Source organism: Ictalurus furcatus, chromosome 25, assembly GCF_023375685.1.
Source record: "Ictalurus furcatus strain D&B chromosome 25, Billie_1.0, whole genome shotgun sequence".
Lineage (NCBI taxonomy): Eukaryota > Metazoa > Chordata > Actinopteri > Siluriformes > Ictaluridae > Ictalurus > Ictalurus furcatus.
This window is the reverse complement of record NC_071279.1, coordinates 19032276-19058204: the sequence shown is the minus strand read 5'-3', so window position 1 is coordinate 19058204 and position 25929 is coordinate 19032276. Positions and strand designations below refer to the sequence as shown.

At 40.8% G+C, this 25929-nt stretch overlaps 1 protein-coding gene across 3 annotated transcripts; it reads right to left on the bottom strand.

The window, feature by feature from the left end:
* Positions 1-883: 883 nt before the first annotated feature.
* Positions 884-24496, bottom strand: asb2a.1 (ankyrin repeat and SOCS box containing 2a, tandem duplicate 1). 3 transcript variants are annotated; one of them, XM_053613897.1, is made up of 13 exons: positions 24411-24496; positions 16936-17226; positions 16018-16262; positions 13227-13505; positions 8594-8713; positions 8343-8512; positions 6912-7067; positions 6030-6275; positions 5778-5949; positions 5106-5156; positions 3493-4063; positions 2474-2627; positions 884-1191 (listed from the first exon to the last, which is right to left on the bottom strand). In XM_053613897.1, exons 4-13 carry the CDS (start codon positions 13487-13489, stop codon positions 1046-1048), a joined length of 2049 nt encoding a protein of 682 aa, XP_053469872.1. In that variant the 5' UTR covers positions 13490-13505; positions 16018-16262; positions 16936-17226; positions 24411-24496; the 3' UTR covers positions 884-1045. The 3 variants fall into 3 exon arrangements, with proteins under 3 accessions (XP_053469872.1, XP_053469871.1, XP_053469873.1); XM_053613896.1 differs by lacking the exons at positions 16018-16262; positions 16936-17226; positions 24411-24496 and having other exon boundaries at positions 13227-14808; XM_053613898.1 differs by lacking the exons at positions 5106-5156; positions 16018-16262; positions 16936-17226; positions 24411-24496 and having other exon boundaries at positions 13227-14808.
* Positions 24497-25929: the final 1433 nt, after the last annotated feature.

The window sequence follows — 25929 nt, the reverse complement described above, 5'->3', positions numbered from 1 at the left end:
TCCCTCTTTCACTCCCCTTCTCCCTCTCCCTTCTCTCTGTCTCTCCTTCCCTCTGTCACTCCCCTTCTCTCTTTCTCTCCCTCTTTCTTTCTCTCTGTCTCTCCTTCCCTCTTTCACTCCCCTTCTCTCTCTCTCTCCCTCTTTCTTTCTCTCTGTCTCTCCTTCCCTCTTTCACTCCCCTTCTCCCTCTCCCTTCTCTCTGTCTCTCCTTCCCTCTTTCACTCCCCTTCTCCCTCTCCCTTCTCTCTGTCTCTCCTTCCCTCTTTCACTCCCCTTCTCTCCCTCTTTCTTTCTCTCTGTCTCTCCTTCCCTCTTTCACTCCCCTTCTCTCTCTCTCTCCCTCTTTCTTTCTCTCTGTCTCTCCTTCCCTCTTTCACTCCCCTTCTCCCTCTCTCTCTCTCTCTCTCTCTCTCTCTCGTTCTTTCTCTTTCCACCTCCTTTGCTGTGAAGAACCACAAGCACATAGCACATCCCTTCGATACAGACCTCTCTCACACACACATGCACACACACTCACACCCATGCACACACACACTCACACGCATGCACACACACATACGGACACACATTCCCGTTAGAATGACGCGATAAAAAGATCGATAAACTTGAAATTTGGGTCTCCTGTAAAAGGAATCTATGCGTGCATATATAGTGAATCATTTTAGTCACAAACGTCGATTATCTGAACACCAAACCATTTCTTCACAAGAAACACGTTCTTGAGGGGAGAACGAAGGGATTAGTTGGGAAGGTTTTAAACATGCTTTTTAAATGGCACACGAGTTTCGGTTACAGGACTGAGAAAAATGCAACCATCGTACGCTTAGAAACCTTGTACAACATGAAATAAAGTTACCTGAGATGGACCAGTGCACATTTTGAATCGTTAAATATGTGTGTTATTAGATTCAGTGTTGAAAAAAGTTTAATTTGTAAGAGTTACAACAAGCAAACGGCACCCATTCGGTGGAATGGCCCTGTTCCTCCTTCAGTTTTTTTTTTTTTTTTTAAATCTGTCCCTTTATCTGTGTTTTCTGAACGAGGCTCATAAATCTAGCATGCGTTCCTCGTGATTCAGGAATTTGATCAGTCGTCCAGGGAGGGGCAACTTTTTGAGTTTGTCCAGTCCGTGGATTCCAGTCAGCTGCCGGATCTTCAGCCTGCAGAGCTGCAGGAGGGGCCGCGGGGGCACTGAAATAACAACACCAACAAGAGACAGTAAACCGCTGCGTGAATAGTCCTAGCTGTAATGATCACATTAATCCCTGCTTTCTTTTAACAAAACGGCTTCCACACTCATTATCCAGCAGCGCGTAGAATAACACTTGATCCAGCACGGACTGTTATATAGCAGTTAAAAAATGAGCAGTGTATTTTTGTTTCTCATGACCAAAGGGTCTCCATGAAGCCAGGAGATACCATGTGAACAGCAGGTGCGTGGAATTTAGGAGATTTGATCATTTTCTATTTCTTCATAAGAAATATAGGTCAGATTAATAAATAACACTGCTGTTTCTGTTGATTTGATGCACTTGCCCATAAAAAAAACATGTCCACTCTTTGAAGGATGAGCTGACCAAGCACTTACACTTTAAATTCTTTAACAAATAAGAATTTTATCCGCAAAATATACACGCCACGACATATCCGATGCCTCCGATTAAGAAGCTGTGTCTCCGTTGATGTCCTGGGGGTGGAGGTTTGGGGGGGGGGGGGCTTTTATGACTTTTAAGTGACAATATTATTAACTAATTTAGAGTTTAGTGTAATTATATAGCACATTTCTCATACCCAAGGTCGCTGTGTTTCACAAACCAAAAATACATACAGAATACACACAAATACAGAGAAAAAACACGAATAACACGTAAATATAAGATATTTACGTATCTAAAATAGCATTCCATAGTGTTTCTGAGTGTATTTACAGCCAAAACATACATTTCAGCTTGACGTGTTGTGGCTGCATCAAACTGACAGACTGGACTTAATACTGCTGCTCACTCGAGCTGATCCCACGCCGAATATAAAAAGTTCAGAGACACGCCTCTGTTCTCCTCAAACTCCGCCCTGAATAACTTCTGAATAGTGCTTAAGTTTCAGCATTAAATCCTTACTCCTGTACATGCCGCTCGCGTTCACACACACCCAGTGTCTCAAACTGCTAGACTAGCTTAGCAAAGCTGCTCGGCCTAGCTTTCACCGGCCAGTTCAATTTGATTAAATGTGATAACATTCGATATTCTGTTTATAATATTTATACGCTAAACACCACGCTGTCTAAGTTTGCGTCGTCCTTATCCCTTATTCATTATTTAACATTTGAGATGTTCTAATCGCTGTACTGTAGTGTTCCTTCCTGGAATGTTCTCGGTGTGGTGTAGTAACTCAGCGAGTTTCTATCTACCAGTCTGACCAAGCTGGATTTCTCAGCAGTTTTAAAGCCATGAAGCCTGAGGGGTTTTAACCGTACTTGCTTTCTCCTTGATGTTGGCCCATTCCGAGTAACTGTCCAAGTGTTCAACGAGCCGGGAACAGAGCTTCACGTTACCTACGTAATCCAGCAGCACGTCTATGATGGGTCCTGCCCAGGGGCTGTACGTGTCCGTGGAGACCATGTCACAGAACTGGTGGCACAGGAGACACGGGTACAGTATTAGCATCAGTGTTAGCATAGCTGTGTTGAGATTGATTTCAATCAGCCGAGGCTGGACGTTTTAGATGTTACTTCTCAAGTTAATCTGAATGGACTCCAGGTGCATCGGGTGGGATCTGAGCTCTAGCCTCCCATCCACACCCATGCACACAACCAAGAAAGAATATATACATATAACCCTTTTTTTTTTTTTTTAGCAACAACTTGCTGATGGATTTAAAATTCCACACCCGCTTTTGTGAAGCTCCACCCACTTCAGCACAGGTGCCTTGATTTCTGACCAACTCCTGCATCGAACTCTACATCACATGGGCTGTCATGACATAAAGCCTTCATGACAGGACATGAAACTACACGTAGAAACATTTACACAACACTTATAAAGTCTTAATCATCAGTTTTGATATCGAGTTGTCACAGAGTCAGGTGACAGGTTGACATACGTTCCATGTTTCTGCTCATAACATTTTTATGAATATCTATATACCAGTTTCAGTTATGTTTATGATACTCTAAGACTTATCTTTTACATTGTCTACGGTCTTTAAGTCAAATATCATCTTTTTTCTTGTTAGGAACAGTTTTTAGGAACACCCGCTGTAGGTCAGTGCTATGACACTGTACAAATAGTGTGTATTTCCATTGGTCTTTAATTAAAATGTCATATTTCTGTTGATAACATTTTAATCCATATCTATTCGAATTCCATGACACAGTAAAGAACAGGGTTATGTATATTAAGTAATGTGTGTTTCCTGTGCTTGCGCAGAATCTTTTTTATGAATGTCAAAGTAATGACACTGCAGGAGAAGTACTATCAGAATTTGCTGTATTACCTGTATACAGGTGTTGCGTGACGTAGTTTGATCGTCTCTGTAGTGTGTTCTCTCGCTGGGCGTCGTTTTCAGAGGCGGGTGGGGGTCGCTGCCGTACACGCAGCTAAAACACGACAGCGCGTCGCAGCCGTTGTCCATCAGGTACTTGAGAATGATGAGGTACTTCATGCAGAACATGACGGTGGCGGGGAAGGTGGTGGGGTGCATGGGGATGTAGGCGTTGACATTAGCGCCATGTTCCACCAATAAGGTCACAGTTCTTATGCAGCCCTGCCTCAGGGCTACGAGCAGTGGGCTGAACGTGTCCAGGTTGGGGTTGGCGCCGGCTTGTAGTAGCATGCTGGTCGCATGGATGTTGTTATTGATTACGGAGAAGTAGAGGGCGGTGCTGCGGTGGTCCTCGTACATTATTCTGCGGTCCTCGGACAGCGTGGCGTTGACGTCGAAGCCGGACTCGATGAGCAGCTCGAGGATCTCGTCTCGGTTTCGCTCGGCGGCGACATGGAGAGGACTGATGCCGCTACGCCTCACACGGGCCTTGCTGGTGGCAGGGATGAGCATCGACACAATCCTGAAGCACAGAGACGGTGTTATAAACGGTTAGGTCCGATACATGCACCTGAGCGGCGATGCTAGTGCTACGACAGTGCTAGGACAATGCCAATGAACTGCTAATGGAGGCAGTTATCTAAGAATGGTTTGGTAGCTGGAATTATTGCGTGAAATACACACAGTGAAATGACGTCTTACACGTCACAATGTTCTCACATAAGTGCTTCATAAACCTACATAAACCAATTCTGATGTCGAGCTGGCATGACGCTCGAGTCAAGTGACATATGCTTGCTGAGAGGTTGACATACATTCCATATTTCTGCTTATAAGATGTTTATGAATATCTGGATCATTTCCATTTCTACAAAACTGTAGTGAGAGTTTATACGTAAAGCGAGTTTCCTAATTCTACTTATAATCTATGTAAATAAAATTACTTATGTAAAATTTCGTAGGTATGAATACCTGTGTCAGTGCTATGGCACTGTAATGACAGTAGTGTATATTTTTCACGGCTCTTAAGTAAAATGTCATATTTCTGCTTATGGCTTTATGAATACCTATGTCAATGCTATGACTGCGTAAAAATGTTTTTTATGTAGCTTATATTTAATCCGGCCCTAGATTCTTTTCTATCAGGTTTTGATGTTCGACATGTCACACTTTACATCACTGCCTTATGTCAACAAAAATCTGCCTCGAGTGTTAAATCAAAACTACTGGAAGTGACTTGATGAGATGGGACCTGGGTAGATATGGATATGTAGGTTTATATGGAAGGAGTTATGTAGGTGTCATGAAGCCTTATGAACAGCACCATTAAATGCTCATTACAATTCATCATCGAACGGACTTTCTCCAGTCTGAGTTGAGAATGAAGTGACAGCTGCAGTGAAAAAGCAGAATGACACATGCTGAAGTTAAAATCATTTCATAAATGAAAACCACAACGTGTTTTACTCTGCACATTAATGTCATGTTAATAATGTTACATGTTAATTCGGCATTTCTTTCCTTGCATCGTTTTTTATTTTGTACAGCCATGCTGTGGGACTTACTGAAGCGCCCTGTCAGTATTGTGTTCTGACCCGAAAGTGAAGAGGTCGGTGCTGAAACAGCATGCGACAATATTTACATTTACAAATATATATATATATATATATATACACAGTGCATACATATCCACACAGTATACTACAGATTTACAGTACACAGGGACATGAGCGATTACTGCAGAGAGCAGAGATTAAGTAACTAAGTCACATGTTATGCTAACAGGAAACTTCATTAGCTAGCACAACAGCTAATATTGAAACAATGTACTGATGCAGAAGAATAATTTAAATTACTTTGCTGACTGTATTTTCACGTCCTCGGTAAGCTGAAACCGAATACAGGATAGACTAACGAAATGTAATGGAATAAATACATTTACTTTCAATTATTTAGGATGAAAAAATTTCTTCACTGCATGAGGAATTTACAGATTTTTACTTCAAATCACTGGCAGAATAAATGATAATAATAATAATAATAATAATAATAATAATAATAATCAATTATTATTTTGCTTATTGTTTGAGTAGCCTGATTAGTTCTAGTTCACAATAATGAAAGAATAAAGGTGTTTATTGTGAAGACATTTTTTTTAAAGTGTCAAATTAAATGGAATTATTATTATTATTATTATTATTATTACATCACTACAGCACAGATGACTGTACACTTACTGATTGTGTCCCCTCTGAGCTGCTATGTGAATCGGCAGCAGTCCGGTTTTGCCCGGTTTGTTGGCGTCAGCTTTTTGAGACAGCAGGAACTCCACGATCTCCACGTGACCGTTCTTACAGGCTTCATAAAGCGCCGTGGCTCCATCTGCTGCCTGGCTGTTGATATCAGCGCCTGAAGACAAGAAAGAAATCCAGTATAAAATATTGTGTAAAAACTCCGCAGGTGATTTAGGCAGAGAATTTCACCTTTACCGTTTTTCAGGAGGAAGCGGAGCGCATCTACGTTCCCACTCTGAGCTGCCACGAAGACGGGGGTGATGCCGTACACGTTGGGCGTGCTAATTTTCGCCCCTGCCTTCACTAACATCTCACAGATCTCCACGTTGTTCTTGCACACGGCCTCGTGCAGCGCCGTCCAGCCTTGGATACAGTTTTTGTTGACCGCCGTGCCGTGGTTCAGCAGCATGGCCACGATGGCGGGGTTTTCCTTCTCACACGCTGGAAGCACAGAACAACCTCAGAGACTTACCTCCTAAAAGATTTCATCTGATTTACACACAGGACCTGCAGACCTCTGCATTTCTCACACGCGCAAACTGTGGGACTTTGTTTACCTGAAAGTCAATGCAAATAGATCAGATTAAACTAACATTGTCATGTATTTGATCAGATACAGTATATATACGCTGCACTTTCACACCTCCAGTACAACAGCGTTAAAAGAGTCTGTGAAATGAGGAACACACCACGCACTGTCTCGGGCGCATGCTGTTCCAGGAAAATAATCAACAATAACCTAGAGCGATCATATAGATTATTTTCCTATAGTGAGTGTTTTATTTCTCATATAGAACAGCAGTCTGCCAACGAATACAACCTTTTATTAATAATTTTTTAAAAAAAGTCGAACTTTTTATCCATTTATAGTTACATTTAATGTTCCTGTTTCCGAGAAACCGCTGAAACGCTTAAACTCTGTCCTGAAGATGTCGGAAAACTTTACAGCTTTACTTCTGACTGTTACAAAGTTCTGACACCGGAGACGCCTTCCATAAAACTGTTAAGTAAACTTATCAACAGTCCCACGTGTGATCGTTTAGAGACGAAGCGGGGTTAGGAAACTCCCTGCAGTACCTCTATACAGCGGCGTCTCCTTGTCCTTGTTGGGGATGTCTGGATCTGCGCCTTTCTCCAGGAGACACAACACACACTCCTCGTTCTCCTTCGACACGGCCAGCAGGAGAGCCGTCTGATCCTTCAGAGTGCGCTTGTTAATCATCCCGGGTTGGACTTTAGCAGAGGATTTAAAAAAAATAAACGAACGAAACACGACAACAGGATGCTTCAATTGACAACTAAATTATTATTGGTACTCTGAATAAATGTAAGCAATGACGGATATAAAAAACTTAATAGCAACGAGTAATACTTAGCATTCAGATTTGTGCATGTGGACTTCTTCTCCAGCTCAGCGAGAGGGTCATCACGACAGAAATAACGATTGTGTGTCTGGAAATCATTTCTGTGGTGATGTTTGAGGGGGTTATCTTGTTAGATGGATCTTACGGTCAGGTCTTAACCTCCTGGCAGAGGTAACCAGGTTTTGAGCATATTCATGTTTTACAGTGGCTTTGAAGGCTTTTTTCCTTGTATTTATAGTTCCTTGCATAAGTATTCACTCCCCAGAAAATGATTAACAAATAAAAAAAAAACTTAAACTTTGATTGCATAAGTATTCACCCCCATCACCATGAGACCACTAAATTAGTTCTGGTGCAGTCAGAAGTCACATGATTAGCTGGATGAAGGGAGGTTCCTGTAGGTTCCTTTTTTTCACCACACATGAATCTTTAAACTTGACAAATGCAAGAATCAGGGTTAGGGTTCTGAAAGAGTGATCTTTGGGTGTTTTTTAGAGGATTGATGTTTTTTTGAAAATGTATTTTTTCCCTCTGCGTGTTGGCCTCACATCCATTTGACTCACAAAAAAAAAAGTGTGTGTGATTGTGCCCTGTGATGATTTGGCACCCTATCCAGGGTGTCCCCCGCCCTGTGCCCCGAGTCCCCAGGGATAGGCTCCAGGCTCCCGGTGACCCTGTGTAGGATAAGTGGTACAAAAATGGATGGATGGATGGATGGATGTTTGCAGAAGAGACAGAATATGAAATATACGGTACTTCTCCTGAATCCACCGAGAACGCAGATTTAGGACCCGGGAGGACACTTTGTATTCGAGTGGAACCTTAAGCCACACATATGAATCCTTGTGTTTGTCATATCTTGTTTTAGAACCTTCATTCCTGTTGGTGTTTTCCCACACTTCATCTTCTCTAGCTGATACGCAGCACTTTACGTTATTCCTGAGGTGTTTGACGGAACTGTTTACCACCTACTGTCCTGCTCATAAGAGCATCTTCAAAACATTTTTTGCATTTTTATTCGAACAGAGAGATTTTCGAAAACGCTGACTATGTGGACGAGATCTTTTAGCTTTTAAATGGAGAGGTTAAAACGACGTTTTCAAAAGAAATATCCGTATAGGTGTGGACGTTGCGTCGGGCCTACCTCTCAGGAGCGCTTTAATACACTCGTGCTGGCCGTATTGCGCAGCCTCGTGAAGTGGAATCCAGCCGTATTCGTTCGGCATCAGAAGGTTGCAGTCGGCCTTTTTGATCAGCCTTCTCAAAGTTCCAACATCTCCGTCCCTGATGGCCTTCAGCACCGGATCCACTTCTCTATCAGAAGCCGAAACATGAGACTTCACAACATCCAGCGTGAGTAATGCTGAACTCTGAAGGTGAAGTGAATTTACTCACTCTTCCGCCTCGGGTTTGACTTCTATCAGAGTCCCGTCATATCTCCGATACGCCACCATTCGCTTCCCGTTCCCGGTGATGAAGTGGCTCACTATTACTGGCTGCTGCTCATTTTTATTCCTGTGAGGACAAACGTACATTTCAGCCTAACAATACAATACAATGCAGTCCAATTTTCCAATCATCATCATTAATATCTAAATGTATTAATATTTACACCACAGCACTGCTGAATCCTGGGTTGTGACTGGTCATCAGGTGTTGATTAATTTTCTATAACAGCAGCTATGACAGCGCATCTGCAAATCACAGCTTTATATTAATGCGCTGGTTCTAATACGTCATCGTTTCTGTAGTAACAGCCCATTCACAGGGATTTCACATAAATGGATTTAAATGTGTACAATCACTGATATGGTGAAGTTTCCATAATGTTAGGAGACATTTATTTAATATTTATGGAAGGAGTTTTCCGTCATCTTCAGGACGGACGAGTTTACGCCACACGGTTTCTTGGATCTTTTCTCTTATTAACTTTAAGAGAGCGAGAGAGAGAAAATAGAGGCTGGTGAGGTTGTGACTGTTTATAGCTGCTATAGTGTAAGTGAGAACGGGAAGTAACCAGGGTTGGGAGGGTTTCTTTACCAATGGAATCTGTTACAGTTTCACATGACTTCACAAAAAATGTAACCAGTAATCTAGTCCAAGTATCACAATGTGAAAGTAATGTAATCTGATTACTTTTGGATTTCTTCAAGGTCACACATGTAAATAAAGTCAAATATGATCTAAAATGTTTTGTTTATAAAATATATTTATTCTGGATTCAAACAAAATGTGTCTTAGTGTTATAAATATAAAGAAATAAAAAACAGGGACACTGCTCCTTCATAGGAAAACAGTAAACGCTCTGATAATGTAGAACAAGCATTTTTACACAATAGAAATTATTCTGCAATAGAAAATACAGAAAAAGAATCGCCTTTGTTTCCCTCAAGCAAATCCAATCAGAACAGATGCACTGAATTATGTTAACATCCAGTAGGATATATTTCAGATTCAAAAATACTGCAAAACTTAATCCTGACAAGAATCACAGTTAGTCTGTTGGCAGTGAAAGACTAAATGTGCATTCAAACGGTTCATTCTGTCAAAACCTAGCTTTGGGCAAAACCTTCTGTTGTAATGAAGCAGGAGGACTCGCTCCATGTGGTCATCAGACATTCTGCTACGAGATGATGGAAGGACATTTCCCCCATAACTGAATACACGTTGAACAGGAGCACTAGAAGGCAAAGTGGTATTATACTTCATGAAGAGCTGCTTGAGCAGGGGAGATGAATTTAAAGACTGCACGCTTTTCTCAGGATCATCAAGGAACTTACGAACTTCTTCCTCCACCGTCATCAGCCCTTTTTGTCTTTCCGAACACAAAATAATCCCCATCTGATTCATCAGTCTCAGGGTAAATCCTCATCTCAGCTGCACAAGAAGCCCTGGACACCAAAGATCCAGGTCTCCACAAGGAGACCAAAGATGTTGCCTCCAAATCCAAGGTAGCATCTTTTCTCCTCCTGTAGAAGATCAGTGGACTGGGAAAGGGCTTGTAACTCATCCACATACAGTACTCTCTCAGAAACGTCACCTCATGCGGGTGCAGTCTGGTAACTCCAAGTTTTCCACAGATGACGGTCAGATGATCATCTCTGAGACCAATCAGTTTGGAAATCGCCTCACTCTCTGAATTCCATCTGGTAACACATGGATCAGACACTCTCATGTTCGCAACATCTTGCACATTTTCCCATTGCACTTCAGTAAACTTTCCGGGAATGACCTCCTGATGCCGCTTTATACACCTGAATGGTGGCAATCAGGTTTAGGGTGTGTGCGGAACATCTTTGATGAGGAGGAAGAAAAAAAAAGAAGCTCCTCATCTCCCTCCATTTCAAGAACTGCATCCATATCCAAAAATCATATTCCATCATATTCCAGCTCATCTGCAGGTACCTCCATAGATGTTCCAAAGCTTTAACAAAATTACTCCCATACTCTGTCACAGTAGACCTCACATTGTGTAGTAGTTTGTGCTCCGCATGTATTTCACAAATTTCTATAGCATGGACATCAAAAGTATGCCATCCTTTAACTCATGCACAGGCCAGTGCTGCAGACGACCTCTGCATAGTGTTTTCCTCAATCCAGTGGCATCTCATGCCTAAGAATCTTCTGTTATGTGCAGTCCACAAATCTGTTCCAGTCACGCTATTTTTCATAACAGCAAACTCCTTCTCAATGCGCTGGACTAGGGTCTTTCACCACATGACTGATTCCCTCCACAGTTTTTTTTTTTTTTTTTGAATGAAGGCTGCTCAACCAATGAGAATGGCTGAACATCATCAATTACAAATTCAAATATTAGTTTATTGACTGTACTTTGGGATGAGCTGTGTCCAGGTTCACGCTTTGCTTGTTTGAAAGGAGGATGCACGGCCCCTTGTCCAGGATCAGACCAGTACTAGGCTGCTCAATCGTCTCTGGCCGGTTAGAGTCTTTTTTTTGGTCAAGTCACTTGGATGCTTCCTCTGAGAAACAAAACAATGCAAATTAAAAGAGGAGTTGTAGGCTTTCTCAGATTTGTTTAGTTCTTAGGTCTATATATTCATTAGCTTCCAACTGTATTCGATAAATTAACCACAGTTTATCGTGATAGCACTAATACTAAAGTATTTTAGCTCACCTAGCGAACATGATTTCTGTGCTGGTCTTACCTGCAAATGCTTCTTTAAATTAGATGTCGAGTCCTTCGATAAAGACAGCGTCTTCACAGATGGAAGGCAGAGTTTGCACTGTGCTGTGATGTTTTGTTTTTTTTTTTTTTCCATTTCCTTTTTTATACACAAAGTAATTTCGAAATGAAATGAAACAGTCATTTCATCGTACCTCTGTGATTAGAGACATGTTATTTGTGCATGCACCAGGAGGTGTCTCTCCAAGCCTGGAACTAACTTACACAGACATTAAATGTAACTATAAATGGATTTAAAAAAAAATGATATGTTGTTCTTTAATTAATATAAAATATCCTGTGTTATAAGAGGAATATATCGGAAAATAATTAACTATTTTTCTAGTAAGCTGGTGAAAGTGACGACATGTTGATGGTAATATGCCATGACACTGACGTTAATTAAGAGATATAGTAATAGGAAAACTGTGACAGTTCAGTAAACTGTAGAATGAAGCACCACAGAATGAAGCACCACAGTGAAAGCATTGTACACTGCAGTCAACATGCACGAATGTGTTCGGCGTAACTCGAACTCAATGTTAAACACAAAGCAGAAGGACAGAGGAGAAGGCTGTGCATCTGTTTTTCTGAAGGGTGCAACGTGAGCTTTGGGAGCATTTCAGCTGGACTTCACCCTGGCCTGGATTTTGTGTTGGTTTGATGTCTGTGCTCTGTTATGCAGGATCTACTGGGGCAGGTGTGGATATATCGGGCGTCTGTAAGCAACATGTCACGTGTTTCAGTGATAAATCAGAGCTGAGCTAGACAAACACATGACACAGGCGAAGTGCAGCCTTACATCAGCACACACTGAACACTTTTTACTTTAAGCAATTTAAGCAGTTTATTTATTTTTATTGAGCCTACATTAAAAATGCGACCAGAATAATGTGGGCTAGCAAGCAATTTGATTTGTTGCGTAAATTTGGAAATATAGAGTATATTGTGCCATACGTAAGGGGGCCAAGCACTTTCTTGGAAGTGCAGAAGCCATTGGGACCATCAGAACGTTGTGGATGAAACGTTCCATATATCAAAGATCTAAGGCACCAGTTTTGTTTGGTTGGTCTCACAAAGCTGTGTTCCAAATTTCATGATGATTGGACAAGAATTTGAGGACAAGAAGTGAAAAAACAAACAGTTTTTAATTAGTTTCATAATGGCCGACTTCCTGTTCGGCAAGTCACAAAGTCTTTACATCACAAACTCTCCGGACCTTTTTTTGGGAGTCAGGAGAAAGAAGAATCTTTACAGATTTGTGAATTATAGCACCATCTTGAGGGGATTTAGACTAAAATCTCTTGGAGTCTCTTCTGTTGAGGTCCTTCGGTCATCTACGTACATCTGAATACGTGGCACTCTTGCTGAGATAGAACCTCACTTCCTGTTTGGAGACGTCGCTGTTGGATTGGTTTGTGCATTATGGACGCACCGGATCATATGTTAAAAATGATAAATCTTTCCAAATTAACATCCGAGTCTCTCAGAACAGGCACTTGGATGAAGAACGTGACTGAAATGTGTCCAAAGGATGAACCGATGATGAACATTCTGATTTAGTCATAATTTAAGCAAAAATAGAGTCCGAATAAGCCGATTTGTTGTCTTTGTGCTTACTCTTTAAAAAATCTTATTAGAAATTTGTGTGAATTTGAAGAAATTGGTGCAGGATTTGTTGAAATGTACGGTATGTATGAAGTCGTAGGAAATAAATGCTGACTCTTACCGTAAGCACAACCTTAAAGTTTGTTCAAATTGTAAAAACAGTTACGAGTCTGCAGACGTGAGTCAGCGTTAATCTGCGCTTGTGTGTGTGGGCTTGTTGTTTCCTCTACTCTGTACCTGGGTGGGTTTGCAGGACAGGGGGTTGGATCTGGCCGTGGTGTCGGGCGCTGACCCGGCCGGGGAATCTCTGTCCTGCGCTGTGGAGTGGAGCTCTTCGTTGTTTCAGCTGAAGACGTTGTGGAGTTGTTGTGGGTCTCAGTGAGACTGCGCTCGATGGCCAGCTGCATCAGTTCATCATCAGACATGTAGCCATAGAGGCTGAAGTCATCGTGGTTCAGCGTGGGACTGGTGGCACCCAGTACAGGCCCGTCGGCTGCCATGACGGAGTCCGGGGTCCTGAATAACATGTTCAAACGGAAAAGATAAAAGAGCAGGCATGACAGCTTGGCTAATGATGGAATCCTAGCACCCAGAAAGAAAAAACAAAAAAATTTACCACAAATTTTTTTTTTCTCTCAGTAAAAACAGTGAGGCAAACCTTTGCTGTCGCACTACTAAATAATTAGCAGCTCCTCCATTTTTTTAACTGACCAAACGCACCAACACAGCCCCGCCTTCTCGTTTTCTTTTGACACACAAACCAAGGCTCATGAATTCACAGGTCAAAGTTCACCTAGATAAACGTGACATGAGGTGAAAAGAACTGCTAGCGTATCCGAATCTTTCACGTCCCGTGACCTTTCCCTTTCAGTGAATCGACTTTTCTTTGTGTTTTATTTGCGTTTTCCGGCTTTTCCTCTTTCGGATGTCTCCCGTATTGCCATAGCAATAGTTCAAAAATGGTAAATCCCATGGTTATATGATAAATATCAGCACCTCTGTTAGAGTAACAGGAACTCATAACCTGGAACCATGTCTGACAGGGAAACAGTCTGTGAAACGGTTCTACACAGCACCTTTAAGCTTCCCCAAAATCAGTGAAAAAAGCTCTGGATGTAGAATGTAGAATTTCATGGGTTGATCATCTTCATTCATTCAGTAAGCACTTTATTTGACTTTTTTTCCCTCAGTAATCTTCTTTTTCAAATGTGTAAAAATTTCACAAAAAGGTCACAATTTTTAAAATAGAGCCATGAAATTTGGCAGAGTCATACTGTAGCTGCTTTATGGGAATGAGGTGCTGGACTGATCGCAACCACCTAGCAACCACCTAGCAACACCATAGTATCTAACAGGGATATGGTAGCAACACTCCACCATCTTTTAACCTTTACATACTTAACTGTTAAATGATTTAATATTTTAAAATCTGTAACAACTGAACACTGTAAAACTCTTTCAGAGCTCATGAAGATGAATGAAGAGACTACAGGGTTAAAACAAAACTGTATGGGATATAGTCTAACATTTTAAACCCACTTGGTTTGTGTGTGTGTGTGTGTGTGTGCGTGTGTGCGTGAAAGTCATGTGTTGTATCTGACCCAGTTGTTGGATAAAAATAGATCACTTACATATCTGCTCTTTGGATTTACAAATAGAAAATCTCCACCTCACAACTCTCTGGATTTATCTCTCATGTTTCTTTTCTCACTACTTTATCCTTTAGCTCTTTTAAAACATCATACAAATAACAGACGCATGCAGGTATGCGTAAATATACTGTGTGTACAGGTGCATCTCAAAAAATGTTAGTATTGTGGAAAAGTTCATTTTTTCCCTGTAATTTAATTCAAAAAGTGGAACTTTCATATAGTCTAGATTCATTACACATAGAGTGAAATATTTGGAGGCTTTTTTCTTTTAATTCTTTTCACGACTTACAGCTCACCGAAATCAAAACTCCAGTATCTCAAAATATTGGAATAAAGAATTTATAATACAGAAACGTCGACCTGAGAAGACTCTAATCAGATAATTAACTCAAAACTCCTGCGAAGGTTTCCTGAGGCTTTAATCTGTCAGTCTGGGTCAGTACACACACACAATCACGGGGAAGATGAAAGTAAATGCTGCATTTCATTTGGAAATCAAGGTTCCAGAGTCTGGTGGAAGAGTGGAGAGGAACAGAATCCGAGCTGCTTGAAGTCCAGTGTGAAGTTTCCACAGTCAGTGATGATTTGGGTTGCCATGTCATCTGCTGGTGTTGGTCCAGTGTGTTTTCTCAAGTCGAGAGTCGATGCAGCGTCTACCAGGAGATTTTAGATACTTCATGCTTCCATCTGCTGACGAGCTTTATGGAGATGCTGATTTCGTTTTGACCCGAACCCATAGAGAATCTACGAGAGACGCCAGACCCGACAATACAGACGAGCTGAAGGCCGCTGTCAAAGCAACCTGGGCTTCTAGAACACCTCAGCAGTGCCACAGGCTGATCGCCTCCATGCCAAAAGGATTAAAGCCCTGACCGCATATCGAGTGCATAAATTAACACACTTTTCAGAAAGTCGACATTTCTGTATTATAAATTCTTTATTGCAATATTTTGAGATACTGGAGTTTGATTTCCGTGAGCTGTACGCCGTAATCATCAAGATTAAAACAAAAAGAAAAAGGCTTGAAATATTTCACTTTATGTGTAAGGAATCAAGAATATATGAAAACTCCACTTTTTGAATTAAATTATGGAGAAAAAAAAAAGAACTTTTCCACAATATTCTATTTTTTTTTAGATGCACCTGTACACCTAATAATCAAACATTAAAAAAATATGAAAGTCCTGTTCTTGTGTAAGCATTAAATAAATGCTAAATAAATTAAATGTGATGCTGAGCTGCATTCATAACAGTTACATTAACAAATCTTTATAGTAATGCAGTCAACACAGCATAAAAGTAGGATAATGTTCATTTGATATAATATAATGTTATAATATAATGATATAATGTACACAAACACTTAAGATACATACCTTCTTCTGAAAGTTTAGTTTTCCGTCAGTTTTTTAAAAAATTAAAAGTCACAGAAATGCTGTGTTTCACTTTTTGCTGCTCGAGTCCTCTGCCAAAATCGTCCCTGTGTCCCCAGTCTGTTTATAGGACATTTCAACAGGGTCCACATGATCTCAGGAGTGCTGCATGCCAGCCTCAGGGCTCAGATTCCCCTCAAGAGATAGCTGGACCAGAATGTGAAGAGGAACTGCAGGAACTGAAGGTACTGAGAGAGAAGTTGAACTGAGTTGAACACAGCCACAGGAACTGAACAGAGCTGAAAGGAGTTTAAGGCTAAAGCAGTTTTTTGGGTGTTTTAAGGCTAATTAACCAAACAGAAAAGAGTGAAGAGAGTCATAAAGATTTGTAGGGTTTATTCCATGCACATAGGGTTGAGTGCAAAAGTTTGCATCCCCCTAACCCTAAAACACTCTGTGTATCAAATTTACTTTACTTATTTAAATGCCACTCATTTCCTTATCTTTTCTAATAACATCCCGAAAAAGCCGCTGTACATTTATTGATGTGTGTGTTGTGTGTTCTAGTGGCCATTCACTGAAACAAGCCTGTGTATGAGAAAAAAAGTTATTAAAAAGTTTTTAAATGATTTGTTTATTTATTTATTACAGTATTGTGCACTTGTTAAGCAAATTTCATTCACAATTTAGCACTACTGAAAATGTGTGTTAAATTTTACACTTATTACTTGATTAGAGTTATTATTAGGCTGCAGGCTGTATTAAAATTTATTGTTTTTCATTTTAAAAAAACTAAAAAAAAATATGAGCAAACTGCATTAACAATTTTTTTTTAATAAATTTCCAAATAAGGAATTATGTTTTTTGGGAAACCTTGGGTCCTGGTGTTCATGTGGATGTTGTTTGACACATACCACCTACCTAAACACTGCTGCAGACCAAGTACACCTCTTCATGGCAACAGTATTCCCTAATGGCAGTGGCTCCCTGACCCACTGCAAAAATTGTTCAGGAATGGTCCGAGGAACATGACAAAGAGCTCAAGGTTTTGACTTGGCCTCCAAATTCCCCAGATCTCAATCTGATCGAGCGTCTGATCCATGGAGGCCCACCTCGCAATTTACAGGACCTGCTGCTAACGCCTTGGTGCTAGAGGTCTTGTGGAGTCCATGCCTCGACGAGTCAGAGCTCTTTTGGTGACACAAGGGGAACCTGGACAATATTAAGCAGGTGGTTTTAATGTTATGGCTGATCGGTGCACATATTAAATTATAGCTTGGTTAATTATAGCATTTGAAGGTCATGGCAACAAGAGCTGAAACCTTGTGACCACAACAGATCAGTTGTCCAGGGATGTGTTTGTTAAAAGACTAAATAAAATCTCCAGCAGACCATGAAGAGGGTGTTATAGCATGTACACACACACACACACACACACACACACACACCCAAACACACACACACACACACATACACACACACATACACACACACATACACACTGCACAATCTCCGATTTCACCCAGGTCATGCCGAGAGCAGTGTAACAGATCTCGAACAGATATTTCTAAAGGATGTGTTTGGTATTCATGAGCTAATTCTGCACATTTATAATAGAGTGTCTTACGCAACAGCTTAAATATCATTCAAAGTTACGCAAACAGGTTCTGATACACAGCGTGCCTGTTGCACAACTGTGAAAAGTACCCTACTTAAGTGCATGTTTTTTTCCACATTCTTTGATATTTATGGAAGGAGTCTTCGGTGTCAGTGGTAAACTGAAAAATTTCTAACATCTTCAGAACAGAGGAGTTTACAAGCTATGTTTTTTTAAAAAATATTCTTAACTTAAAAAAAAAAAAAAAAAAAAAAAAAACCCAGTGGCTTTTCACTTTTTTTTTTTTTTTGCATAAAACTGATTTGGGGGCGGGGCTATGTTTGAGCTTAGTCTGTGAGGTCACTAAATATAACCTTCACAGATTTGGACCAATCACATAGAGATGATGACCATGTGCTGCCTGGTAACTTTTAGCCATAAAACCTGCATGTTCCACTAGCTAGCTAATGTAAGTGATGAGCAGACAGTGGTTGTCATGGTAACATTGTATTTTAACACAATAAATCAGAAGAAAGGACCAATCAATACTGAAACCTGCGATTAATGATAGGTAGTTAATCTAATTAATCTAATTAAACTAGCTGATTAGGTAATGTAAATGATTTTAGGCTATTCGGAATGACAGCAGGTCACTCCGTAAAGTTCCCTAATTTGCATATTCATGCATATTCATAGATTCTGGTATGCTTCATGATCGTAAAGTAGAAGCTATTTTTTTGTCATTTCTTGGGCAGTAAAAACTATTTATTACTCTGCTCAGATTATTGATTAATAATATACACTAATGGTATAAAATTCCATGTTTAGACAGCCTTTATATTAGAAACCTCTTTAAATACACATAATTAGTTTAGAATAGATTTAAATTGATGTAGCTAAATTATAATAATGATTTACTCAAGAGAAATGTTATTTGTTTTATTTAAGCAACCACAAACGCACTGTAAAAACAGATTTATCATGCATCATATATAATATTACACACAAATCCACGTCCTGAGCAGCATTACACAGAGTATAAAATACAATAATTAACAGTAAACCTCATGCATTTTATAACATCACCTCTATTATATAACACAATGACCAGCTTTCATATGTAAACTTTTCCAAAAAAAAAAAAAAAATTTTTTCAAATGTAAAACATTAATGTTCAATCCAACTACACACACACAGCGCCCTCCACTAGTATTGGCACATTTGGTAAATATGAGCAAAGAAGGCTGTGAAAAATTTACTTTATTGTTTAACCTTTTGATCTTTTGTTAAAAAATTCACAAAAATACACTGCTCTCATGGATATCAAACAATTGCAAATAAAACATGTTTATCAAAAAAAAAAAAAAGTTGTTAAATATAGGTGTGCAACAATTATTGGCACACTTTTAGTCAGTACTTTGGCTCAGGTTGGGCGGCTGTGGTTCAGGTGGTAGAGTGGTTTGTCCATTAATTGTAGGGTTGGTGGTTCGATTCCCGGCCCACGTGACTCCACATGCCAAAGTGTCCTTGGGCAAGACACTAAACCCTAAGTTGCTCTCTATAGCACTGCTATAGGAGCACTGCTACTATTGGTGTGTATGTGAATGGGTGAATGAGAACCAGTGTAAAGCACTTTGGAACCGCGAAGGTTAAAAAAGCGCTATATAAGTGCAGACCATTTACCAATACTTTGTGCTACCTCCCTTTGCCAAGATAACAGCTCTGAGTCTTCTCCTATAATGCCTGATGAGGTTGGAGAATACATGGCGAGGGATCTGAGAGCGTTCCTCCATACAGAACCTCTCCAGATCCTTCACATTTCGAGGTCCACGCTGGTGGACTCTCCTCTTCAGTTCACCCCACAGGTTTTCTATGGGGTTCAGGTCAGGGGACTGGGATGGTCATGGCAGGACCTTGGTTTTGTGGTCAGTAAACCATTTTTGTGTTGATTTTGATGAATGTTTTGGATCATTGTCCTGCTGGAAGATCCAAACACGGCCCATTTGAAGCTTTCTGTCAGAAGCAGTCAGGTTTTCATTTAATATCTGTTGATATTTGATAGAGTCCATGATGCCATGTATCCTAACAGAATGTCCAGGTCCTCTGGCAGAAAAACAGCCCCAAAACATTAAAGATCTACCTCCATATTTAACCGTGGGCATGAGGTACTTTTCCATATGGCTACCTCTCTGTGTGCTCCAAAACCACCTCTGGTGTTTATTACCAAAAAGCTCGATTCTGGTTTCATCTGACCATAGAACCCGATCCAATTTGAAGTTCCAGTAGTGTCTGGCAAACTGAACATGCTTGAAATTGTTTTTGGATGAGAGTAGAGGCTTTTTTCTTGAACCCCTTCCAAACAGCTTGTGGTGATGTCGGTGACTTCGGATTGTAGTCTTGGAGACTTTCTGACCCCAAGACACAAATAACTTCTGCAGTTCTCCAGCTGTGATCCTTGGAGATGTTTTATCCACTCGAACCGTCCTCTTCACAGTGTGTTGAGACGATATAGACACGCGTCCAATTCCAGGTCGATTCATAACATTTCCAGTTGACTGGAACTTCTTAATTATTGCCCAGAAGATGTAAGCTTCCATTTGTGAAGCTCAACAACCTTTTTTATGACTGACTAAGGGAATTTGGCCTATGTGTTACCTCATATTTACACCCCTGTGAAACAGGAAGTCATGGTTGTAAAATTTCCTGTTCCTGGTCACCCAGGTGTACTAAAAAAAATCTAAAATATCAATGGTAGTATATTTCAAATATATTTTTCTTATATGAATTCATAGGGCTGCAATAATTTTTGCACACATATTTAACAAAGATATTTTTGAAAAACTGCAATTGTTTGATATCCATGAGAGCAGAGTATTTTTGTGAATTTTTTAACAATAGATCAAAATGCTAAACAATAATGTCAATTTTTCACAGCCTTCTTTGCTCATATTTACCAATGGTGCCAATTTTAGTGGAGGCTGCTGTAGTAACATATCATATGGAACTGGCTTCTGTTCATTAAGCTAACTTTGGCTAGCTGGTACTGGAATTAAATACCCAGCAGAGTACAACATTAATGCTGTCAAGCCATAGTTATTACGTTACTGTGGTTCAAACAATTTCTATAAGTATAAATCTTAATTGCTACACTTTACTGTCATAATATATTATGCTCTGAAGTTGGATTAAGTTGACTTTATATTCTATAAATTGAATTTGTATTAAAACTTAATTTGATGTTTTGAAAATACCAATCCAAATTTTGTTCACAACACTTAAAATTCTGTTCATCAAATTTAGATTCAAATGTATAGTCACCATTTCAGCCAACCAGAATTCAAGAAATGATCGGGTGCCCCATAATTAAACTGTCAGATCACAACCTCTCACGGATTCAACTTCCCAAAACCTTCAATACCCAGTACACTCTCACACTTCTGCACACCTGCATCCAATCACACACACTCTCACATGCACCCTTTAAATAGAGACATTAATTCACCAGAACTTTGTGAAGTATACGTTCAGTTACCTTGCCTTCTGTCTTTACCAAGCCTTGATTAGATTGCCTTTCACCATTTTGACAACTTCTTCTGCCCTTTGATACTATTTTGTGCCTAGTTTAGCCTGGTTGTTCATCGCCTGACCATTGCCTGTTCATTGATTCTGATTCACGTCTTGGAATTTTCTGCCTGGATTATTTAATAAACACTGTTTAACCTGCTACTGCATCCGTCTTGACTCACATATTTGACAGAATACTTCGCCTCCACATGGATGGAGCAGGACAACCAAACTGGCAGTGAACTGTCCAAGCTCAGGGGCAGCTTATGGGTGACCACCAATGGCAGCTCGCTGAGCTCATGGCCCAGGTCAACCATCTTTCCCAGGCTGCTGCCACTTCTACATAGCCACATATCGCGTGCCCACTGATGCCTACGTTGGACAAATACTCAGGTGACCCCTCTTCCTAGCGCTTCATCGTGGAAGTGGATGCTTCTGAGACAGGGTGGGAGCTATTCTCTCACAGTGCAGGAGAGAGAGACTTATACTCCACCCAATCATATTCTTTTCTAAGAAGCTGTCAATGCCCAAAAGAAACTATGACGTGGAGGACAGAGTATTGCTGGCAGGTAAACTAGCAATGGAGGAATGGTGTCACTGACTAGAGGGAGCAGAACACCCTTTTGTGATCTACACCGATAGCAAAAATCTGGAATACCTTAAAAACAACTAAAGGCTTAAATCCAAGACAAGCCCTCTGGTTTGTCTTGTTCACCCGTTTCCACTTTACGCTTTCATTTTTCCCAGGTTAAAAAAATATTAAAGCTGATGCATTGTCAAGCTCCATGCTGTTGAAGAGGAAGACCCCAAGGAGGAACATATCCTTCCTTCCTCCCTCCTGTTTTGGTGGAGCTACAAGCTGAGATTTTGACCAGGTACTAGCTCGTACCCCTAGACATCAGATTCCAGCCATTTGCCATTGGAACAAGCTCTTTGTTCCTGCTCATTTACATACACAGCTCATTTCTTGGGCCCACATGGCAATAGCTACTGGCCATCCTGGTATTCAACAAACCTCTGCCCAATCCACAGCACCCATGGTCTCACCTAGCCATAGATTTCATCCGCAATCTGCTCCAATCACAAGGTAACACCACTATCCTAGTTGTCATTGACTGATTCTCCAAATCACTATGACCCGAGTGCTTTTATCACCCCTGCCTTCCCCAAGGGATACATCTTTTTATCTGATTACACAGAAGTTTCTGTCCCTTTTGTACTTGTTCGGACATAGTAAGCTTTCTGTTCATAGGCAAGCAATGTTCCAACTGTGAGATCCCCACCCACTGTGTCTTTGTGACTGCTTCCCGAGCTCGGTATTGAGGGGATGACAGTAGTGTGGGCCCAAGAATTTAATTCTGAGGCTGGTATTAACGAAATCTTATCAGTTTCCTGGTGTCAGAAGTGGGACTTCTGGAAACGGTAAGTGATCTTTTATTTTCTGCCTCCGTGTAGATGTCCTTGTATTCTTGAAATGTGGTTTGAAAATGTCACGTCACTTAAGTCCACGGTGATTCCGTGAATACAGGCATCATAGATACTCTGTTACTATGTAATTCAACATATTGTTAGACCTGATACCTTTTATTAATTGGACAATCGGACCTAACACTGTCTGATACCATCTCAGGGTAACATAACTGGAAGTGCTCAGACCAAAATTACGCTAAATCAATGGATGTATGATCATGGGAAGGGTGTATTTGTGCAACATTTTGAGAATAATCTGGCAGGTTGGACAGAGGGTCAACCATGGTTCCGCGATTATCCCTGAGACAGTACTTTTGATGAGGCTCATTTATTAATGGCAGCATTATGCACTCCAGACACTTGGGGGGACCCTAGATGAGATTATGTATACATGAAGCAGGCATTAAGAGCATGGGAAGATAGTAAACCTCAATGAGATGCAGAATATCCTCCCAAGAAAAAGGGCAAATCAATGGACCTCACAAAAACCAAGGAAGTATATGTTGATAGGTCATGTTCTAAACCCAACGACTCCACATTTTTCTGTGGCTACTCTGTTCATTACCAAATATTGTTCGCGAGGCTCACTCCATCTCCTTTCATTCTGCTCAGGCTACGGAACTTGTTGCTCTCACTTGTACTTGTCATCTCTTTAACGGTAAGACTCTTACTATTTACACTGACTCGTGCTATGTTTTTGCCGTCACATGATTTGGGGAAGATATAAGTTTTCGTGCTGCTGAAGGCAAACCTATATCGCATGCCACACTCATTTCTGATCTTTTAGAAGCCTTGCTCTTACCGGACAGGCTTGCTATTAAGGTTAAAGGCCATGACTCCTCTAACACAGATAAGGCTCATGGTAATTCACTTGCTAATGAAGTAGCTAAATGGGCTGCCAAAGGGTGCTCGCCAGCCCCGTGGTCCAGCATAATGTTTCTATTTTTCACGTTTTCTCATTCTCTAACTCCTCCTGACATTGTTGTTGTTGTTTTTTTGTTACAAACTGATACATTCCACATAACTTAGGCATGTTCTCCTCTCTCTCTCTTTCTCTCTATTCCCCATGATAGCCTGTACAGGAGAATGTCTGGCATGTGCCAGAGTAAATGTGCATGATGCATTAACACCACCTAGTGGCCCCTTTCAGGCATCATTTCAAATTGACTTCACATACAAGTCAACTGTCAGAGGTCTCATATACCTTTTAGTTATCATGGACAAATTCTCCAAATGGGTAGAAGCTTTCTCATGCTCAAAAGAAAATTCAAACATTATTGTTAAAATTCTAGCCCAAGGGTTAATTCCACACTATGGTATCCCTTAGGTTATTGATAGCGATAAAGCAACAGCCTTTGTTTCTAAGGTAACACAGAAACTTTGCAAACATCTGAACATTGATCGGCACTTCCACATCCCATATCATCCCCAAAGTGCAGGGATCATGGAAAGAAAGAATCGTACCATCAAGAACCACCTCACTAAGGCGCTACTAGAGAATCCCCCAGCAAATGGGTTGACCTTTTGCCCGCCGTCCTATGCGAAATTCGTATGACACCTAATCAGGAAACAAAATTGTCTCTTTTTGAGATCATTATGGGCAGACCATTTCCCAATCCATGGACAAAGGGTAAACAAGGTGTTTGTTTTACAGGAGATCTGGATGTGATTGTCGGCGACTTTACTCAGGTTCTTATTGAAAAATGAACTAGCATGCATGGTGATGTTTCTGCTTCTCTCCCTTTACCCACAACAGCCTACTCACCTTTTACTTCCAGGTGGCGCAGTTCTTGTCAAAAGTCTGAATCCAGGAAAGGTTGGGGAAGCAGCCTTCAGCCCTCCTACATGCGTGGTGGCGTTACCCATACTGCGGTCCTCACGGATTCACAACCCCAGTGGATCCACGCCCGCCGTATCAAGCTCTGTCCATCCATGACAAGAGACAATACTGCTATCAAGTAGCCCTTAGGGGACCTCTTCTCATCTCACCTTAATACATATACATATAGTATTGTTTTGTATTCGAGATACACACATGAACTATACCTTCTAATCTGCCAAAGCTTTACTCCTTTGCTACAACTGTTTAACACCCGCACTCGTCATCAATTGACCTCTGCACCTGAAAACGCATATGCATTGCTTAACTTGTTGAATTAGCAATCTCTATGCCTGAAATGCAAATCCGCCAAAGACACTGGTTCTGTCGTGTATTTGGGCACAGTCCTAATTGTAGCCACTGTGACCCTATCAGAGAGACAAAGAAGCTGACTTCTAGTAATGGCCTATCTAGAAGGGATCCCAATTCTGGTCTCTGTAATTAGTGCAGTCACGGTCTGTGTCAGCGCTTTCATCCCAATACAGACGTGAGGTGGTAATTTGGCATGTTCATTCTCTTTAGAAATAGCTCAGTCTCTTTTGATGTACACTATGACTCGTGTTGGTTGAGTCATCACCTTGGCTCACACCATTGGTCCTCTTTTTTCCCCTTAGATAATGGTGCTACTGCCAAGGCCAACAAGATCCCAAGATCTTGCATGATTCCTGTAGATATTGTCTGGCTCTTGCAAATGTCTGCATATTATCACAACAACCTAAAAGGCTACAATGATACCATGGACTCCGACACTGTAGAAATCTTGAACGCAATGCGTGGATGCTGTCTTAACAGCTCAACTGAACATAATGTCTATAAGAAATGTAGGGGTTTGCCTGGTGAAAGTGTTCCCCTAACCCTACTGTTATTCTGAATACCTCCCAGACTTTTAATGTTCCAAAGAAGTTTGGAGACACATACATTTGTGCATGTTGAGTCTGATGTTAGGCCATTCCTTGTGTAAAGTCTACGTCAATGTCACCTTGTATGCAGACTTGAATGCTGCCTCATGTAGCATAAATGACAAGTTTTTTTCCTAGCATGGCTTTACCCCAGCCAAAGGTAGATGTCCCTTTAGCGGCCTAGCTTCCACCCACACAGTTCTTTGGGTCTGTGGTAAATGTGCTTACATCCTCATACCTAGACATTTGAATTGGACCGGATGTTGCTATCCTGCCTTTGTGGTGCCCTCTGTTTCAGGTCATGTTTCCTCCCCATTGGAAAAATCTGATCCCTTCCATACTGGGGCCAGTTAATTGACCGAACTGATTAGACTTAGACGAAACACACCTCAGCATTTCCAGGGATATAGCTTCGCTGACCCTTGGACGACTCCAAGCGCCACTGTAGGATGGTATTTTTTTGGGAGGTTCCACGGTAGATTTGAATAACATTAATGGACTTACTT